The following is a 21,868-nucleotide window of genomic DNA, read 5'->3' on the forward strand; positions in this document are numbered from 1 at the left end:
TCAAAAAATGTAAAGTGCCCTGTTTCAAGTTATTGTCAGTTCTTCAAAAAGATATAAACCAATAAGTAAGTTTCTCCTCAAGCATAATTATGTGCAAAAGGAACGTTTTGATTCCAAATATTCAACTTTTTTCTGTCTTCCTTCAATAACAAATGTGTGTGACAGCTTGGAACAAACGTTGTGAACTGTAGTTCTTTCAGCATAATTCCTTCTAAAGTGTTTCAGAAATCACAGATACTTATCTTGAATCTTTGCCTCCCATTGTCTGAGTGTACAGCCTTGGCACCACGCTCCATATAGACGGCCAAGGTGATCTCCCACACTGAAGCATTCAATTATGTCTGGCTAAACGGCTCTTGCCTGGCATCTAGAATGACCAACAGATTAAATAATAGGACTATCAGAGCCCTCTCTGGAGCAGAGGGAAACACAACCTGATACCTGCTTAATGCCCCTCTGAGTGCGCGCACACACTTGCACGCCACACACATCACAAGCATCAAAACAGGGTGTGTGTCAGTGTGTGTTTTAACTCTTGTTTCCTCCATTCATTTAGAACTTGTCTGCACATTCTGTCTTCATCCTTGTTTTAACTGAACGCCAGCTTGAAAACACAGCGCAACCGTATGTCATAGATTAATCACTGGAAAGAACAGTATCTTATGAACAACTGAGTGCAAAGGAAGATGAGTTGCATGCTGATCTGATAAACAATGAGTCCGTCAGGGTAACGTTTCCCCCAGCAAAAATAGACAGCATCTGAAACCAAAGTCATTAGAGAGCTCAGCTAACAGAGGGAGGGACAAAGGGAGAGATAGAGCATTGGAGGAAAGGATAGAGAGAGAGAGAGAGAGAGAGAGAGAGAGAGAGAGAGAGAGAGAGAGAGAGAGAGAGAGAGAGAGAGAGAGAGAGAGCCTTTAACAGTACATTAGCAGTTTTCGTGTACTGACTAAGTGTTCAGGCTGGATCAGGTAGCGCTCTGATACACTACCTGGCTCCTGTGGGTGTGTTTAGCAAAAAAGAAACGTTGCAGAGTAAAATATGATGTATGAAAAGTTGAACTAGTGCTTGGATACCATGACTTTACACTACACATTCTTATGTCAGAGAATATATTATGATTTTTTGTTCCCTGACCCCTCACAGGGCCCTCTCATTGCATCCTTAAAATATTTATGGAATCAATGTTCTTTGAAGGGGCGTAAGCGTGTCCGAACGTTAGAACTGAGATACTTTGCTCGCTGATATTCAGGTCGCAGATGCTTGAGCTCTCGTCTGCGATCAAGCTGGCGTGCGTGACATAGCAAATCAATGCTGTCAGCTGCGTTGTTGTGAAAGATACATTTGTAAGACATTAAGCGGTGATCTATCTCCAAAATGTTGCCATAAATCACGACGGATCAATAACCGAGGCTTGTTTTCTGAAATATATGAGAGTGTACTCAAACTGTCGCATCCCTTAATAGTCAACAACTTTAACAAATCATCATATTTACATTATTACAGGGTTGGCATTAGCACACTCAAATGGATGCAACATCAACGGGACAGCCATAACTCAAGCCAGCGATGCGGCGTCCCCTTAAACACACTGCTAGTGCTGCCTGTTGAGTGCAAACACCTGACCCAGAGCCATCATCCCTGAGGCCGGGCGTTGCTAATCAGAAACTGATTGCACAGAAAGAAAGTGAGCTGAGCTTCAAAGCGACACCACCTCGTGCTGTAGAGGAGCTTTTCCCCAGTACGGGCGTTGAAGTAGAGCGGTTATGTTTCCTACCGCATAGATATTGTAAACAAATCTGAAAGTGGGTTGTAAAACAGGTAATTAAATTGTGTACGGTTCCGTTTTCTGGGAAATGTTGCCCCTCCACCTCTCCTCCTTGGTTTTTTTCTTGAGGATTTTTGGCTTGCTCTACCTACCAAGCTCTTCATCTCTCCTCCCCGCACTGCAGGATTCTGGCTCCTTTCCAAAGCTAAAATCAAGTGCTCTCTCGCTTTTCTCTCTCTGGCTCTCAGTGGTATGAGTGTGTGGCGGTCGTGTGCCAAACTAGCCAGCTAGCTTTGGCAGTAATTAGCCACCTGTGTATACTTGCTCATTGCACTGCAGGCGGACTATAAATATCCATACATTAACACACTACTGTACAGAGTACTTTCTCAAGCCAGCTCTCACACATGGATACATGAAATCTCTACAAATACACAATTGGTGAAAATGATTTGGATCGTTTCATGTCATTGTCACTGCTACGTGCCGTAGTGTCACTATAAAACAATTCAAAAAAAGCCTGGAACGCCTGGGATTTTGTCTATCCATGTCCTCATCTCCACGCAGCAGACCCTGGCTCTCCAACTGTTATTATGAAGCAATTAGCCTACTACCACATTTAGTGTATTAATCAGAAAAGCCAGTGATATGTTATGCAATACCCATGCAGTCTATTTTAGACAATAGACGTGGCTCAGTAGGAGAGCTAATTAAAAGATAAAATCACCTTCTTGTCTGGCCAATTAAAGACTTCTGTCAGATTGGACCCTTGGAATAACTTCATCATGATAACATGAAAAGATCTGTGTGTGTGTGTGTGTGTGTGTGTGTGTGTGTGTGTGTGTGTGTGTGTGTGTGTGTGTGTGTGTGTGTGTGTGTGTGTGTGTGTGTGTGTGTGTGTCATTAATATGATTGCTCTATGTTATGTCCATGTGTGTGTGCATGTCTCAACGTATGTGAATGTACATTATAATGTATGTGTCCTTGTTTGCGTGTGTGTTTGGCGTACACGGGCAATTGTGTGTTTCCCGGGGAGAGCGAGGGAAAGATGGAAAGCAACCAAAGAGACGGAGGGTGAGCGAGCGTACGAGAGAGCGGGAGCGACAGCTGAAACAGAGATAGAGGGAAATAGGTTAGACGAGGCCAGCAGACGAGGAACAGAATGAATGAATTAACTGATAAAAAGACACAGCGGTGAGGTGGACAGGGTTAGGGTTGCGGGAAGTGGTGGAAATACAGAGGACAATACAGAGGACAATACACAGAGAATGAACGAGGAGAAAAGCACAGCGTGAAAGGACGATGGAGAATGCCAGCAGGTGAGGATGAGAGGACAGAGTAAACGATGAGAATAATGGAGAGAGGAAGAAGAAAACTGTCCGTGTCCACAAATGACCTTGGGTTTTAGCCGCCTGAGCTGATTGGAGATCAGAGATAGTAGTGGTGAGGCTGCTGTCGCCAGTCGTCTGCAGGAACACGCACACAAACGCACATATTACACACACTCATGAGTCCACACACTCTTTCCTCCTAGATGAATACCTCTTTAATAAACCGTATGCTTTCAATAAAAATGCTAATTACCTTTACACTGTACCAGAGTCAGGTTAACACTGCTTCTGTGCGAGTGTGTGTATGAGGAATAGAAATGGAAAGAGAGAGCCTGAAAAAAAGCAAGAGAAGGTATCCACGGCAAAGAGCTTGTCATTTGATTAAAGTTACAAAAAAAATAGAAGATACGTTGATGAATATTCATTTTTGTATTTATTAAACTGAAACTAAACAGGCGACACACTTTCACTAACAAAGCATTTATGTAAGTGTTATTGTGCTGCTATTGTTTTTCTAATAATTATTCAAAGCTTTACTGGAAATAATTCAACATAATTATTTTGAAGCTCACTATTCAATTGTCTAGTCTTAGTGTTTTTACAAGCGATCAGTCGAAGATACTGAATAGATAACATGCCTCAACACTGCAGAATTCAATTATGAATTACACTCAGAGATACTTTGAGAAATTATGCTCTGGTATTTATGTGTTCTGGGAAACAAGGACATGTTGTGCAGTCTTGCGCACTCTCTAGGCTAAATTAGCAAAACACCTCTGATCTTTTACACCTCGCACGCTTGAGCTAACCTTGAAAAAGCCTTTCAACAAACACGTCATCCACCTACACTACATTCACTCTGTAAAAGCCTGCCCACTGAAAGATGAATGACTGCGATTTGTGTAAAACTTTCATTTTTTACCCTTGTCATGGACATTAAAACTAGAGATGCCTAAAAAAAAAGAATCTTGCACCGAGGTCACAGACGGGGGCGTCCACTAATCTGGTGAAACAACAGGCGGCGATATAAATTGAATGACATTTGTTTGACATTTTGTGTGCCATTTGCTGTACTTGTTATCGCCACACTTTTTCATTTGAAATCTATTAGTCGCTGTCAACCTTGAACTCTGCGTGTTTTCCTTTGAGTCTGGGAGGTTGTATAAGACACTCAGGTGATCCGAAGGCCTTGTTGTTCTGTGTCATTAATCCCCATTGTGGCAACCACACAGTGTCTCTTTGTATTGTTTAAATACAGTATGTGTGTGCGTTTGGTACATCAATATCTGTCGTCCCATCGCACACATCCACTCAGCACAGACACACTATCTGCTTTCTTTCACAGATTTTCCTCACAAGAAAACCACTTCCTTGTGGTGAACCATTTTATATCTCCACTAGTAATGGCACAGACTCACAAAAAACACATATACACACACTTGTTTTAGGTTTAACACGATCTCCTTCCTGAGATTGCTTATTTATCGGGAGTTGTGCTAAGCCACACCAGTTATCATGCATTTTTCATGGGCCTAGGATTTAATGGTAGCTTGTGTGTGTGTGTGTGTGTGTGTGTGTGTGTGTGTGTGTGTGTGTGTGTGTGTGTGTGTGTGTGTGTGTGTGTGTGTGTGTGTGCGTGCGTGCGTGCGTGCGTGCGTGCGTGCGTGCGTGCGTGCGTGCGTGCGTGTGTGTGTGTCCTGTATGTTTCTGTATGTCTTTCGGTTGGTGATGAGTTTTGGCTGTAAAGTGTTCAATAATTTATGCAGTGCAATATGTTGTGCATTTGTGCTATATATAAACATGTCCCATCCGGAAGTCCTTCTAAATGTTTTTTTTTCCTTTGAAGACTATGCTCCTCTCCTCTCTTCTCCTCTCCTCTCCTCTCCTCTCCTGGGACCAGTTCCATTCGGCAGGTCTCTAAAGTCTCGAAAGACACAAGGGCACTGCCTCCAGGATTAGGTTTCTGCCATGTTCACATTCCACTCAGTCCCCCTGAGAGCAAGGTGGAATGGAATTCATATGTTTAAGAGGCTTCGAGCAAGTGTGCACATTTCATTGCGGGGCGAAATGAACCATCCTCCGTTCGAAGCTCTAAGGATAACACTTTGAAAATAGTAGACAGGGAATTGGTGTATGGATAGAAGCAAACCGCTGCATTCAGTATACTCACATTTCAACACACAGATGATTGTACACTCAAACACAGAGTGGCACAGAGTAGGTGACATACAAATAAGCGTTACTGTGCGTCAGTGGCAGTTTTGGCAGGTCCACTGAAATGCAAACCCAGTTATCAAATCAATGTTCTGGGTTTCATTGCTCTGTTGCTATAAGCATACATTAAAGAGCTTATTATCTCAGGTCGTTTTGCATCCCTGTATTTTGTCCTGCGTTAAGTACCATGTATAAATCTGTGTGAGTTTGGCTCTGCCGTATCCCTCTTCCTTTCTCTGTGCCTTCATGGCATGTGTGTCTGTTTCCCCATAGTGGTGTGTGTGTGTGTGTGTGTGTGTGTGTGTGTGTGTGTGTGTGTGTGTGTGTGTGTGTGTGTGTGTGTGTGTGTGTGTGTGTGTGTGTGTGTGTGTGTGTGTGTGTGTGTGAGGCATATGCAAGATGCATTACTGTCAGATAGCTTCCCCATTGCAGTGTGGTCTCTTCAGACGCTTACGTAATGTTATTACCAATCACACATGGAGAGCATCCTGGCACTCTCACAAGGTTAGGATGAAATATGAGAATGGTTATGAAGATCTGAGATTGTATTATCATGATTTCCTTATTATTGCATCATTAATCTATTTTTGTCTCTTGTCTCTGTCCCCTATTTCCCTCCCACTTTCTCTTTTCTTCAACTATTTTCCCTTTGGCTCATGCAGAAGTTGAACAAAAAGGTAAGTCTGTAAAGCAAGCACTCCCACATTCACACATGCACTCAAAATGAGGGGTTGGGTGTCACTTTTTGATGTCGGCGCCTGAAACGTTTTGTAGCTAACGGCAGAGCGACATCTCTTTCAAAGTCACTGCTGCTATTTTAAGACAGCTTGATCTCAGTGTATAGAGGCAATTCAGAAACACTGGTTCTCATTAGACACTCTCTAGACCCATATTATTTCATGCTAGCACGTAGAAAATGTCACTTAGCAAGCTCTCCATGGGGAGAGCATGTTTTTATGAGGAACCAATATACAGAAAATTACACTGACATTTAATATTTCAAATGCTTCCCCGGGATATGAAAATTGTGCCAGTGCTTTGAACAGCCAATGGAAATCCAATCAATATTCCCAGCCCTTTCTGTGGGATCTGAGATTGTTATTTGGAAGAATGGGAAAACCACAGGGCACATCTGGCCCGTCTGTGAGAGTATCTGCCATGTATGTGTATGTGACAACATTCCAGTTAAATTACAAAGGTCCCTAAGACTCCGGTCGCACTGGCTTCCCAGAATTTACTACATCTCCCACATCTCCCACATCACTCATAAAACATGACCCCAGAATTCAAAGATGGGAATACTAAGCACAGAGTGGGGAATGAATTATTGTAACAATTGGAGAAACAGCAGGCGATAAAAGACGTGTTCTGCTCTACAGTTGGGCGTTCATGACAAAGATAGAAAGGGAGGGAAAGGAAGAAAGAGCTATGAGACTAATGAGGAGCAGGGGAGGGAGGAAGAAGTGGGAATAGCGGGAAAGGGGGTGGGGGTTGGGAGGGCTGGTGGTAGAACAAAATGTGCTATTTTCTCCTCTACTTGTAGTTGTGAGAGCAGGGTATTATCTGTGGAATAGGAGACATGCTGTTGCTGTTCTTGAGAATGACAGTGACGATACAAAAATCAAATCACTACACAGTCTATCATGTCATCGTCAGTCAGTAGTGGTTAAGGTTGAGTTACAGCACTATTTAACATTTATGAAAAGAGGCAAACATTTCACAAACACTGTCATAAAAACTAGACGGAATAGTTGAAATTTTACAGAGTTGAAATTGCTATCATTCTTTCCTCAGTATTTCTCTGCCCTGGCATTCTGCGAGGAGTGTACCAGAGTGAACATCTCTTCGAATCAGATCACCAGTCCGGTGCGTGGTGCAAAGACCCACTGCAGGCCTCAGACAAGATCTACTACATGCCCTGGACCCCATACCGCACTGACACACTGACAGAGTACTCGTCAAAGGAGGACTTCATAGCAGGACGTCCCACCACCACCTACAAACTCCCACACCGTGTGGACGGGACTGGTTTTGTAGTCTATGACGGTGCTCTGTTCTTCAACAAGGAGCGCACACGCAACATTGTAAAGTTTGACCTGCGCACTCGCATCAAGAGTGGTGAGGCCATCATTGCCAATGCCAACTACCACGACACCTCACCATACCGCTGGGGGGGAAAGTCGGACATTGACCTAGCGGTGGACGAGAACGGGCTGTGGGTGATCTATGCAACAGAGCAGAACAACGGGCGAATCGTGGTGAGCCAGCTCAACCCCTACACCCTGCGTATCGAAGGTTCCTGGGACTCAACGTATGACAAACGCTCCGCCTCCAATGCGTTCATGATCTGCGGAGTCCTGTACGTGGTCAAAACGGTCTACGAAGATGACGACAATGAAGGGACTGGAAACAAAATCGACTACATGTACAACACTGATAAGAGCAAGGAGATGACGGTTAACATACCATTCCCCAATTCCTACCAGTACATCGCCGCAGTGGATTACAACCCGAGAGACAACCTGCTGTACGTGTGGAATAACTACCACGTGGTCAAGTACTCGCTGGACTTCGGCAACAATGGTAGGTCCCACTTTACACCCAATTCTTCTCTCTCCACCTCTGGCTTCTCATTCTTCCATTCTTAATGTATTTTTTCAACTTAGTACCATGCGTAATACCAAGAACAAAGAAGTCGGTTTAAGCACTTTTCCCAACAATATTCATTAGACAGGCTGTGATGTGATTTGCTAAATCTTCACATGAAATACCTTGGCATGTTTGCAATGCTTTTAATATTCATTCCTTTTAATATCCATGATGATGAATTACTTTCTGTTGTGGCATAAGGAATGGTTACAGCCACTAATCTTTCTCTAATAATTAATTTTAAGAAAAGACTTACAAAAGGAAGAAAAAGGAAAAGCACCATCTGTGTTCTCAATTATGATTGTCTCCCACTACTCCACCCCTTGTGTCTGCAAGTTTTTAGAATTAAAAGATAAAATACAAAATAAACTAAACTAAAACCAAACTTGAGAACACTCTGAGAGCTAGTTGCCATTTGTGTAAATGTTTCTACTTTTGTCAGATAAAGAATAATTCACAATGGTTTCTTTTATCTGCACCTTAGCGGAATATCTCTAAAGTTATTCTGAGCCTTATATACTGTATTATGTTATTTTGCCTTTTACTGTACAGTGTCACTTGTCAGCCTTCTCTTTAGTTTCCCCCGCTGCGTAACAAATCATAAGGCCTTCCCCAAGAATGAAGCCAGGAGTGTGTGGAGGAAGGACGAACAGTGCCACTTTCAGTTCATCCATTTATGATGACATTCTAAAGAAACTTGTGCTTGAAGTTTCACATATGTATTGACTGTTGACCTCTTTTGAGTCAAAGGTTCATCCCTGGTTGTCACAGCTAGGCATACCACAATTTGCAAATGTAGTTGAATACATATTAATACAAACAATAGCAGTCATCTGTTTTTAACAAAATGCTTTGATAACCAAATGTCAAATGTAAGTGACAAGCTGTTAAACATAGAAGATGGTTTGACTGCAAACATTTCCCTAAGGGGTTGATAGAGACCAAAACAGAGCTAAAAGGTGAGTGTTTCCTGCAGTGATTTCATGAGGTGTTGTGTCAATGTTGTGTTTACACTGCCAAGAGGCCAAACAAAAATCAATCATTCCTGCCTAAAGTGTAGCTTTCAAATCCTTTGAGCACCACCCTGGGACGGTCATATGTGAATCAGTAAATCTGTGCAAGTGCGGTTTGAAGGTGAGTTTGGTGAAAAACTCATGAAATTGATAGATATGCCTATTTATCCGAGATGTACAGGGTCTGACCCATTTTCAGCCCAGGTCGGAGAGGTCATGAATCCAATTTGAAGGTCGGCTCATTTACTGTAGATCAACCACTGCTAGTATCACTGCGTCCGTCTGAAAGGAATACTGTGTAACCCAAAGTGACTCTGTTTTCAATTCTGGTGAGAGGTTAGAGCCTACCCACCCCTCCCTCCTTCCTCTGGATGGAAGGGCTTAGGCCCCTGGAGCCTGAAGGGCTATTTGCCAGTGTAATTGCCTTTCAGCACCTTTCTATGGAGTGGTCAAGGCAGTCTGGCTGGCGTGTCTTATTAAATGATGTCTGAATTAATGCATGCTCTTACACGCAGTTAGGAGGCGCAGTACAAGGAATTATAGAGAGGCAGCGCGAAACTTGGTTTCTACCGATTAGTGTGCGTGTGTGAAGGGAGGCCTGGCTGTAAAAGTGTGTGTGTGTTTATGCGTGCATAATGATGTGCAGGCCTGTGTTCTTACGCATTAATGTACTTAGGCTATGAGTTTGTGTTTCTCTATTCATGAGTGTGCATACGTGTTTATTGGTGCATGCTAGAGAGTCTGATCACTCTCATAATGGAGCTCTGGGTGTCTCAGGAGGCTCTAAAGAGGAGATCAATGAGGATTCAATGTGGAGAATGACCTCCAGTGCACAGCAACAAGCCAGACTGCTGACCAGCGGGAGATAAATACATACAATCAATTCCTCCCCGCTCCTTTACTCCCCTCCTCGCTCTGCTCCCTCACTCAATAAAGACAAGGAATAAATTAACTACCTTAACTGCATGATTTACTCATTCTTCAGAAAACGAGGCAGCTAAGTCGATTCATTCGAGTTTGATTTTGTTATTGTATGCAGAGCATACGCTATATTTTGCTCTTCATTCATTCTAGATTTGTACATGATTTTCAATATATAGTGTGCATATACTGTAGGGTCAACCTTCCATGTTTCAGCCCTGGTGTTTTTTTCCTTACTTAATTCAGGAAACAGGCAAAGGAAAGGGGCCATTCTGAGGGTTTCCACTTATAACCAATGTAGCGTAATGCTTACACTGTTTTTGTTTCGGCTCATATGGACTTCCTTAAAGATATAAAATGAGACAGGAAATAGGCTAAAGTAGGCCACTGAGGACTGAGTGCAATTGGGGTACAACGCAGGAGCACCAATTACTGTGTTCTGTCGGCCCAACTGGCGAACAAAGGCAGCTAACTTGACGCTTCAAAAGAGGTCATTCTGAAGCATTTGCTCTGTTTGTACTTGGCAATTTGTTTAATTGCAATTATAATCAGTTATATCTTCATTTAAGTCATTCATTTTACAATATGTAGCATTAATGTTAGCTGTGTTTAGTGTTGGGGCTTGTGCTAAAACACAATGTAAACTGCTGAGTTTGAAAAATGGGGCTTTTGTAAGAGAAAGTCTTGAAAAAAGGTTTATATTTGCTTCAAAGTATAAAGGTACTCAATCAAATTGACCCCTGTATTGAAAGTCTAGCCCAGCCCTCTATAACACATACGGTTGGCTTTAAGCAAGATTTTAAACATTCCAGGAAAATAAATAAAAGATCTTCAGTGTAGTTTACCCTAGGTCAACAGAAACCATACAGGTTTACTACCATGAATTCCATCACACCATGAAGCAGAAAATGTTCTTTTTGAAATGCATATATTTTTCTCCCTTGGCACTTGAGAAGAAAGCCGGCTGCCTCTCTGCATTTATTTTCTCCGGTGTCCGTTTGTACTTACTCTTTATCTTTTTTATACAACCATTCTTTCTCCCCTTTCTTTTGAATACCCATTATTTATCCCCCCGTCTTTGAAATACCTATTCTTTCTTTCTTTTCCCATCCCTCACACAAACTCATACACTCACAATGGCAGGAATCTCAAAATTCCCCTTTCCGTACATCTGTCTTTAACTGTGTTTTCCACTTTATTTTTTCTCCGTCTTCCTTATCTCCCACCTAATCAGCCCTCCTTTTCTGCGCCCAACCCTTTCCAACATCGCACAAAGTTTTTTCATGTAATGTCTTCAGATGTATATATTATAGGCCTATTGCGTGATTGCTGTGTAGTCATAGTCAAAGTCGCTTGTCTCTGCATCACCCTTTCCTCACGCCCCACACTCCCCAAACACTCTCTCACTCTCTACTGTTTATAGAATTGTTTCATCATGTCTTCTTACATGCATATTATAGAGGCTTGCCCTACGCAAGCGGCATGGCTCCGATGAAAGATTTGAATAATTTATCACCTCCAGTCTGCCTTGCCACACTTTAGAAAGTTTTCCCAACAAAGTCGCACAATTATTCATGTTATCTGCATCTTCGGCAAGAAACGGCCAAACAGGGATAAAACTAAACAAATTTCCAATGGCGCATGCTGCCTTTTCCATCTTGTATCTTTCTCTGTATGTTATTCTGCTGCCCCAGTTCTTACTATAATATGTCCTGCTCCTAGAATTTAAAGTGATGATCTACTTAAGCTCTTATGATCCATTGAGACAATCTGATTGCATATTGTATCGTAAACCAGCACCTTTACACTTTGGCACAAGTGGAATGGTACATAACTATGAAAAGTTTCCTGAACAACCCTGAAGGTATTTTTAAAGGACAATGTAAAAGAAATGTATCAGAAAGTGACAAAATCGGTTTTACAACTTGTTAACATCATTGTTTTTGATAAGTACTACAGCGTTATCCAAACAACTTCGAAATGGCGTGTTGCTTAAGTTCTATCGCTGAAAGTCACCCACAATAACCCCTCCCACTGTACAGCTCAACCTCCCAATTATGCCCTACAAAACAACAGTATTGAAAAAATAACTCAAACGTGACAGTTGGATAGCTTACTATCACTAATTTTAATTAAAACAATATTTTCGTCTGACCTTATTTTAGAGGGTGATTGCAATTTGGAGCATTATATTACTGTTGACAGTTTTGAAAAAGTCAAAAATATAACTCAGACATCTATTTAACTACAAATAAAAACTCAATTATTCTAGCTCATTGCTTACGCCAGTCAAATACTTAAAGTGTCTAAAGTGATATCCTCAATCTTAATTAGAGAGTAATCAAATGCTGGCATCCTATTCTAATCTAAATACAGAGTTATAAAGAGATGACCTCTATTTGCCACTTGTCAGTTTACGGAAATGTAAAGGTTCACCTTTGAACTCTTAATGGCTGGAATCACAGAGTTCCATTTCCTAAGGAAGTCAAGCATGGCGTTTCTATTGTCTTCACCCCTCTTCACTTATTTACACCACCCTCCCCACCCCAACCTCTCCACTCCTCTCCCTTTTTTGCCTTCCTTGGCACCAGATTGCAATCAAGCGACATGGCTAAGCAGCAGTGCAGGAAATGTTGGAAACAAGCTGAAGTGGAGAGAATAACAAGAGTTAATGGCTCAAGTGGAGACCCTCTTTCACCAGTTCACTGATTAGTTCAACCCTCGGCACATTTCTGGCTTGAGACACACAGTTGTGTATTTATGTGTGCGTATTGTCCCTAAAATAACTGTTCATGTCACCTGAGATGGTGTCAAAATAAAGGAAGGTTTATTTATTATCTTAAATGAAGTATAAAGCTTTTAATACAAAATGTTAGGTCAGAGTAGTATAGTATGGTATTCCAAAAAAGGAACATATAAAAAAACTACCCGGAGGTGGTTAAACCTAGAATCTGAAGATTTAATACTGGATCTAATTTCCAAAATAAAACAAACCTTTAAAGAAGAACACAATCTTGTACACCAGTATGCTAGCAAGGTATGACAACATACTAGTGCTTTCACAGTTTCACACCTTATTCTACACTCCCTCCTTCACTTCCCCCCCTCTCCCTTCTTTGTCTTTTCCCCTCTGTCTCCTCTCTCCCTGCTTTTCCCCTTCATTCCCAAATGGGTTACGACACAGCCGTCTGAGCAGAGTGAACCCTGTTTCAGAGAGTCTTGTGCACCTGTTCCTTGCCTGCAGTGTGTCCTTATCGATTGCATTGCCCCAGCCGGGCCCTCTGCGTGCATTTGGCCCCGCACCACTTTTCTTCTGCCAAAAATCACATGCCAAATGAAGCAGGCCGACAGGGTGGAAGGGGAACCCACAGCCCCATGGGAAGTAAATACAGGAGAGAGCAGAGGGCAGAGCCTGTCATCATGGCTCTACTTGGATTTCATTTTTTTAATTATAAAAATAGTACAAGGTGGGGATTAAAGTGGATACAATTTTAAATGTTCAAATCATGAACCAGGCTGATCAATTATATGGAGCAAAAATCTTAAATAGCCACAGGGTCATTTGCTGGAGGCTACAGCCCTCATTCTAACGCAGTAGGACTGAGCTCAACGCCTATATTCATACCCGTTGTCCTTACAAAATGGACATAAATTCAATATATGTGTATCAATGGTGAGGAGAGTCTGGAATTTATAGGAATATGCTGATGATAGCCTCCATTATTAAACCAAAAAAAATAGAAGAAAATGTCCTGAACCCTTAGCTTTTTGCTTTGAACAAGGGAACTTCCCCTGATTAAGTCAAAAGCATATAATTGGCAAATTTGCTTCAGGTGTCTCTGACCTCAGCGGAGGGAAGACATGATTAGGCAACTGGTAATCCAACAGGGCTGAGCAGGGATGTGTCTGTATGGGGAAGCATTAGCTGTGGAACGTGGTGGTGCCTGGCAGCCATTTTGAGGGAGGCTCTATTAGTTGAGGTTGTTTTCTATCTCCAAGTATCGCTGCTTTGAAGTGCTCCATTCTGTCTTATCAGCGGGCTCGAGCCACCCGCCGCAAGCTCTGTGTGCGTACGAGTGTGTGTATAGCAAGTGAGTGAAAAGTACATTTCTGCTCAAGTGTGTATCTGCATGCATTTGTGTGTGTTGCTTCGCGTACAACTCAGTGAAAAGTTAAGTGTACAGGGGAGTGTGTGTACGTCTGTGTGTGTGCTCTTCAGCCATAGGGGCAGTGAGTTATCGCAGTATGCAGCCTTATTCAATGTCTGTGCTTCTACCACTGCCTAGAAAGCTTTGTGCCCTTCAGTCAGATTATCATTTTGCTGTTACCCCTCCGGATCTATCCCTTCATACTGTTCAGCATGGTGTGTTTGTGGAGGCAGTAACTTTGAAGGAAACTCTAAGAAACTAATCATCTTGCATATTAAGAAGCCCATATGAGTGTTATAGACACTTCTCAGTTCTTTGAAACTTCTGTCTTAATTTAAATCCCTTTTCTCTTAGCTTCAGCTTCCCCCCCCCTCTCTCACACGCCGTCTGCCACTTCTCTGATGTTGTGGGAAACTTGCCAGAGGAAGTTCATTTTTCCCTCTCCTCTCTGCCGTCTACCTTTTGTGTTGTGGATTCACGATCCCTCTGTTTACCGAGTGAGAAGTCAACAAGAGCATTCTCGGCACCAACGCAGAGGCAGAGACAGGCAGTCGCACCCACACAGAAAAACATAGCCACACACAGTCACACAAAAACACACATGCACACATCTGTCTGCATGTCAGATGATCATGTGCCACAGCATCCCAGGGTGACTGACAGCATCTATATGGCCCCTCCAGTGTGGTGACAGATAGACAACTCCAGGAACAATTGTACAGCCAGCCTGCCATTGTCTCACCTTCCCCTGGGCTTACTACAGGTCAGGAAAACAAACAGAATAGCACATAGACCAGAATAAAATATCTCACCAATTATTCCAGAGCTTTCAATCTGCACAAAACAATTTACCTCACCATATGGAGTTGGCCCTTCATTATGGAAGAGTAGAAGTTTAAACTGGCTTTTTTTGACTGAGCACTTTTGAAAAAGGACTTGATTCCATGGCAGCAAAAAATAAAAAAACAGAAGGTTGACTCTTGACCTTGTAAATGGCCGAGGACAAATTAATCTCAACACAGTGTCCATTAATCATAACCATTAAAGTCCATTCAGTTGTATCACACTCCTAACTTAGCAGATCCATAAAGTGTTTTATTTGTCAGGATTACTGTTAAAAATGAGTTCTTCCAAAAAGAATGTAAATAGTAACAGTTTAAGAAATGTTTTTTTATTTATTATTTAGTTAATAAAACATTATCTGATCTTACATGTACACACAGTTAAACCTCCAAAACAGAATCTCTTTATTAAAACATTTAAAAAGATGGTTAATATACTTAAAGTCATTTATTCAATGATCGCATTTCCAGCATCATATCACCTAAATGTCATCCGTGTATAATAATGCTTAATCTATTTTGCATAGACCTACGTAATATTGCTTGTCCAGTGCTTAACATAATAGTTAATGCTGCAAGAGGATTCATCCTTTAGCACAGGGTAACCTGAAATGAAATGCAGAGGCAGTGTATTATCATAACTGAGCTTTTCTACTGTCAAAATGTGTCAGGCATGGGCAGGTCCGCCATTTATAGGAACACATCTTAACTGAATTTGTAACTGTATTTTGGTTCTGTCAAATGCTTGTTCTTTTGACATCTGCCCCAACGAAGCGCACAACGTTTAGGTTAGCTGACATCCTGAAGTTGTCACGGCGCATTTAGTCAAGGCTTCCTAAGCTTAAACGCGGTGAGATACATCAGTCCCCATGAGTACAACCTCTAGCCTTTTTTCTCTATAAATGTTTCATAAGGCAGTTATGTCATATTCCGGTAGTTCCCTACAGCATCTTCCACAGCATCTTCAGTCATGCCAGTGATGAATTCATCACATTGCAAGACCTCCCCCCACCCCATCTTAATGCCGTGAAAATAACAAGCAAGGAGGACAGAGTAAAGACACGGGCGAGCACACTTGAAAAATCTAGAAATTAAAATGGGTTGAATAAAAGTGTGGCAAAAAGGCAAAATAAATGGATGTGTGAGTCATCCAATCAGACGGTAAATGTCTAGGAGACAGCGGAGGAAGGAGAAGGGATGGAGCTTCATGGTGTGTGAGGTGGTGTGGCCCGCTGCCTGTGATGCTTGCATGTGTTACCTCACCTCAAGCTGCCCGCCCCTGTGTCTCCTGCCCTGTACTTACTGTAAATGACAGCAGACATCAACCTCACACACACATACACACACACACACACACACACACACACACACACACACACACACACACACACACACACACACACACACACACACACACACACACACACACACACACACACACACACACACACACACACCATTACTCTTCTATTGTTGTGGCAGAGGCCCTAATGGAGCTTCCCGTTTGAGTGCAGATAGACACACACACACACACACACACACACACACACACACACACACACACACACCGACTCACTCTCCGCTTCATAAGTGTACACACACACAGATTGACAGCTAGTCCCTAGGCCACTGCCGCTACGCATGATTGATGGCAATGTTCCGTGGAGAATGCATGAAGCAGGGCGGCAGTGATTCAGGAATGAGGAGCAGCACAGTTTAGGTACGGAAACACTCCATTGAGTTGTGGAGGAAGAGAACAGAACGTACAGGAGGAGCGGGATGTTTCATGGCTGTCAGTCAATCAGACAGACAGACAGGCAGGGAGAGGGAGACAGAGAGAGACAGAGGGAAACAGAGAGAGGTACTGCGCTTTGATTAAACTGCAAAATCGACTTCGGCTCACAGTAAATAATATAAACACAGCCACTCTTTACTAAAACCCACACGTCTTAATTCTCCACACATTGACACATTATTTTCATTCCCAAACGAACCAAAAAAGCATCACAAAATGAGAAGGTTTTCCAAAAACACTGCAGTCAACTAATTTTGTGCCCAGCACATCCCCAAATTAGGCAGTCAATATGCAGTAGACTAACAAAACAACAACATAGCAGTAACAAATACAGCCTGTAGTATCACAGTCCTTTCCTGTGCAAATCACACGGCCTCATTGAGATGACAAATTCTATAACCCTTCAATGTCAGGGACCCGCATGTAGTACATATTATGGCCTTAGGCACACCAACCCCTTAGACAGAGAAACACAAGCGCCTGTGCCTTCCATTTGTGCAGAAAATCATATAATCAAGAATGTTAACATCATGGCAGACTTGAGGAAAGTCACGCAAGGCAACTTCACACTTTCGCTACCCCACCTGGCAGCAAATGATAGCTTGAACACCCAGAGGACCCCATCACCCAGAAATCATGTAGCATGATGTTGGTATACTTCACACTTTTCAGAATAAAAATAAATCTTGTTGATATTTTCTGGTCGGCATGGAGATGGTGGGGAAAATCTTTTTAGGAGAGTTCAACCAGGTTCAGTCGTCCCTGTTCTTACAGTGTGTAGAAAATATGTCCATTCTATAAATCCAAAATGTATCTTGTCAAGGTGACATTACATGACACTGTGACAATTCAGCTTTAAGCTGCTTTGTGATCTAGGGCGTCTGTCTGTTTTTCTTTTTGCTTGTTGCCTGTATCCGTACTTCAGGCAATCCACATGTTATGGGTTTTTAAATAGGAATACAAAGTCAAAAATAAAGTCTAAAATAAAATGTAGGGTTATTATAATATTCACATGATGTGGAAGCTCTGCAGGTTCGGACATACACAGGATGTATGTTCTGTTCTTTGATAACAAATTCCCCAAAATATTCTTGGAGATCGTTTATCCTAACATAATTTAAAGCAATCTCAGCTGGATAATTAAAGTGTTCACAGTGAGGGACAAAGCTATTCCCTCCTTTGTTAAAGAATGTTTCCAAGCAAAAAAGTGGCTATTAAAATGGGCCCCAACTGAATTCAATATTACACATAATAACTTCCAAATGATTGGAGACCGAAAAAAATGATTCAAAGGGAAAGTGACAGCAAGCTTTAAATAATTATTTCCCTCTACTCAACTTTCGATTCCTTCAATATTGATTTGTAGCATGTGCAGTTGAAAGCCACAGGAGGGAAGCAGATGAAGTGAGATACCCTGGTGAAGTATTTTAACAAGAGCACATTAACACTGCACATGCTCTATTCCTCTCTTCAAAACCCCTAATCCATCTATTCTTTATTTCTGTCCCCTGAACAGGGTCATTCTGAATAATTTAGTATTTTTACAATGAAATATTGACAATAAAAGAGTGTGTCATATGCATCTAAGTGACCTTTCTGCCCTGCGTGATGTCATTGTGTTATGAATCATGCATGAAAACGTTAAAAAACCAGTCCCATAGGAAACATTGGTAACCTTGCACACATTTTCAGGACAAACCAATTGTTAGTTTTGCATTCATACAATATGTCATATCCAGTTTGAACACAAATTGTTGTTTGAAAATACATTCTGAACTTGGAAGTAAGAAAAAAAAAAACACAGAAATCTGGCATATTGCGACAATGATGAGGAATGAAACACTAACATAGGGAAGTCATCAGAAACACGAGCTACTCCCTTTCACAGCTATTTAGTGCTGTCTAAATGAGTGCCTGCAAATGTGTTTGTGTCAGTTATTTTAATACTATTTACGCTTGCAGGGCACTAATCACAACATGTTGAGCTGACACAGATAGTTTGCTTGATCACAGTTCTTTTAACTCGGTTGTTTTTACTTTAGCATCTAATACATTTTGAAATCATGTCCTCGCACAAGGTGCTCATAAAAACATCCAGACTCCAGTTGTGTTGGGACCTACAAATCTGCACAACACATATTGGGTCCTGGCTCTTTGTTCAATATCCAAGGTGATGTCATGTTAGTTTAAACTCTCTCTCTTTCTCTTCAGACTATCGCCCACCTCCCATTATGCCTCCAAACCGAGGAGGAGGAGGCGGAGGAGGCGGAGGCGGAGGGGGTTCAGTTGTAGGCGGAGGTTCCTCCTCTTCATCAACCAGCCGCACCACCACCACTCGTTCTCCTCCCTACTTCACCACCCCCCGGCCTCTCCTCACCATCTCCCCTGGCCAACGCTGGAGGACCACCACCACGGTTCGTCAGCCAATCCCGGTTCCCGCCGGTGGTTCAGCATCCGACACCAACCAGATTCCCGACACCAACCAGAAAGGAGGGCGCTCTCCCCCGGTGCAGGTCCCCCCAGCGGCCCCTCAGCCTGCTCCCCTGCCTCCACAAGACTTCTGCAGTCCAAGGCTGACAGCCGAGATATCATGGCCCCGGACGCAGCAAGGCCAGAAAGCCAAGCAGCCCTGCCCTGTAGGAACCCTGGGTAAGAGGCTGCAAGGCAGAGAGTAGGGTGTATAGCTGAATTAACATGTTAGGATGTTAGTAGATGTTTGGCAGGAGTATGTCCTAAAGGTTTATCCATTGTCTTCTTTGCAAACTCTTCCTATGAGTGTAAACATGTTTCATTTGCAAAGGTGGAAACATATTTGTACCTTTTCCTAAGTAACAGCATAACCACCATTAGAAAAGTCAAAGCAGCAGAACAGCATCTTTTATGATCTTAGTCTCAACCTGTAAAAAAGTATATAAATGCTGTAGCTGGTCTATATACTCCACATTCTGCTGGCCTGTTATTCATAGAGTGCATCACACTTTATGAGCTGCATGTGTGCTTGCACATGAAACCTTACCCTGTAAAGTAACAAGCTACTACCTCCAATAAACAAATGTAGTCAAGTCAACACAAATGTAAGACCACATTTAAAGACGACAAAATGTGATCAAAGTGTTAACAAAAAACATAACTTATAACAATCATTCAATTGTGTTCATTGAAAGTAATCTGTCGATCTTATATTTGAAATGAAAATGAATAGACAAATGGTTGTATGCAATGGACACACCAACAAGAGGTAATATCTGACAGGGAGGAAAAACGTTTTCTACAGCAATGGTCAATCCTTGATCACCCATTTCTGCATTGTATTGGTTTTGGCAGAGACAGAGTACTTGAGAGCATTTAGATGAAATGGGTCTAAAGGTGGAATATGGGCTGTCTTAAAAGTAAGACGTATACATTACAACATATACAATTGAACATGTATTTCAGCAGAGAAGTTTCTCACAACACACAAACACTTCCGTAGAAGAAGTTCTCCTATTTCAATCTATTAGCCAACATGACAATGGTGATTCTTCAATCCTCCTTGCATCCATCCACACACAGACACACACACACCCTGCAGATACACACTGCTTTAGTGAACCCAAAGCATCTCAAGAATCTTCGTGTCTCCTGGTGAATGTCAGCTCTGTCTTACCCTGTTTGTTTTTGCTTGTTTTACAGGCGTGGCCACGTACGTGTGCATGGCCCATTTGGGCTACTGGGATCCCAAAGGGCCTGACCTCAGCAACTGCACGTCGCCCTGGGTCAACCACATTATGCAGAAAGTAAGTCAGCCCGCGCTGCTGGCCCCAATAGCTCCCACCGAGCCCTCCTAAGGTTATATGTTATGGATATGGTCCTTGAGCAATTTCTCACACATGAAGACACACTGACTACAGGGGAAGGTTGTAGCCATGTTTCCATCTTCAGCTGTTAACCCTGACTTGTTTTTGAGATCTAAGAACGTTCATTTAGCTGTAGGGGTATGGAGATTCACACTGTGCTTTCATCATAATAGGCTACCATGCATCGTAATAGGTTAATTTACATAGAAAGCATTCCTTTTGCATGGGAAAACATTACTGTGTTCTTCGAGATGCTTGTAGATGTTCTCAAATGGGTCACAATACTATAAGGCAGGGCCCTCAGCAAATTCAAAAAGTATAATGGAATATGACCCACAAATGAAACTTGGGCTCGTCTTATATTGTACTTCCTAAATATATATATATGTAAAAATATATTGCAAAGTAGTATTCATGTTTTAACAAGCCCACTTATCAAATAAATTCAGTTCAGTCAGACAACTCACGTGTTCTTTAACATGTTTATTAGAAGTAGCATTATAGTTGAGTTTGGCGTCTAGGCTCGGGCCTCATCACTCCACAGATATACATAGCATGATGAGTGATGATTAAATAACTACCCCCCGAGCCTACAGGTGGAAGCTGGGGTGGAAGGGGTGGTGGTGGGGCAGGCAAGCAGCGACGTGGAAGTAGCTGCAGCAATAGCAGCAGCAAGCAATGCATAGAGAGAGGCAGGTTAAATAGAGCGGCAATTAAGGAGACTCTGTTTGGTTGGTTGTAGAGTGGCAAGAGGCGTTATAGTATGTATGAATGCAGCATAAATGCTCGAGTTGACTGTCTGTACTAGCTCGCAGGCTTTGCCCCATTTAAATTAAAAGGTTTATAAGAAAAAAGCCATGTTTCCCCGTATTATGAGCAATCTGAGGCTTCTGTTTTAAGGGATGAGCTGAACACTTTTTGTAACAAAATAAATGAAGCCCTATGGAGAGCTGTGAAGTAGGCTGTTTTTTTCTTAAGGCATTTTCAAGTATCTGATTGATTTTGCTGACTTATAACTGAATTTATGAGTCTTTATACCTCACCCCTAGTGAGTGGCCCAGCCCTTCGCATATTGTTCTGTATGTGGCCCTCGGTGAAAAAAGTGTGGACACCCCTGCTATGAGGGTTTTCTTTATAGGACAAAACAAGGAGAAATGGTCTCTGTGAAATCAGCATTTCAGCAGAAGTGCTAAATATGGGAAATGTCTCTGAATTATTCTTAAATATTTTTTAACAGTTATCAGTTGCTGGAAACAACACTGACCTTCTCTTGCCCTATTGCACCCCCACCCCTTTCTTCTTCTCATCTTCCCCATTCATCTAAATGTACTTCCCTCACTCCTTCTTTCCT

The 21,868-nt window shown here is 42.2% G+C and overlaps 1 protein-coding gene across 8 annotated transcripts in view; it reads left to right on the forward strand.

Moving 5' to 3' along the window:
* The window catches only part of adgrl3.1 (adhesion G protein-coupled receptor L3.1), an 88,612-nt gene that overhangs the window by 27,192 nt on the left and 39,552 nt on the right, over positions 1-21,868 (forward strand). For all 8 annotated transcript variants that reach the window (XM_079668290.1, XM_079668292.1, XM_079668293.1 and 5 more), the window contains exons 4-7: positions 5,976-5,990; positions 7,108-7,896; positions 18,893-19,330; positions 20,354-20,457. In XM_079668290.1, coding sequence (XP_079524416.1) covers positions 5,976-5,990; positions 7,108-7,896; positions 18,893-19,330; positions 20,354-20,457 — 1,346 coding nt within the window. The remainder of the gene's footprint in view (positions 1-5,975; positions 5,991-7,107; positions 7,897-18,892; positions 19,331-20,353; positions 20,458-21,868) is intronic.

The sequence above is a fragment of the Notothenia rossii genome (assembly GCF_949606895.1).
Source record: "Notothenia rossii genome assembly, chromosome: 1".
Classification (NCBI taxonomy): domain Eukaryota; kingdom Metazoa; phylum Chordata; class Actinopteri; order Perciformes; family Nototheniidae; genus Notothenia; species Notothenia rossii.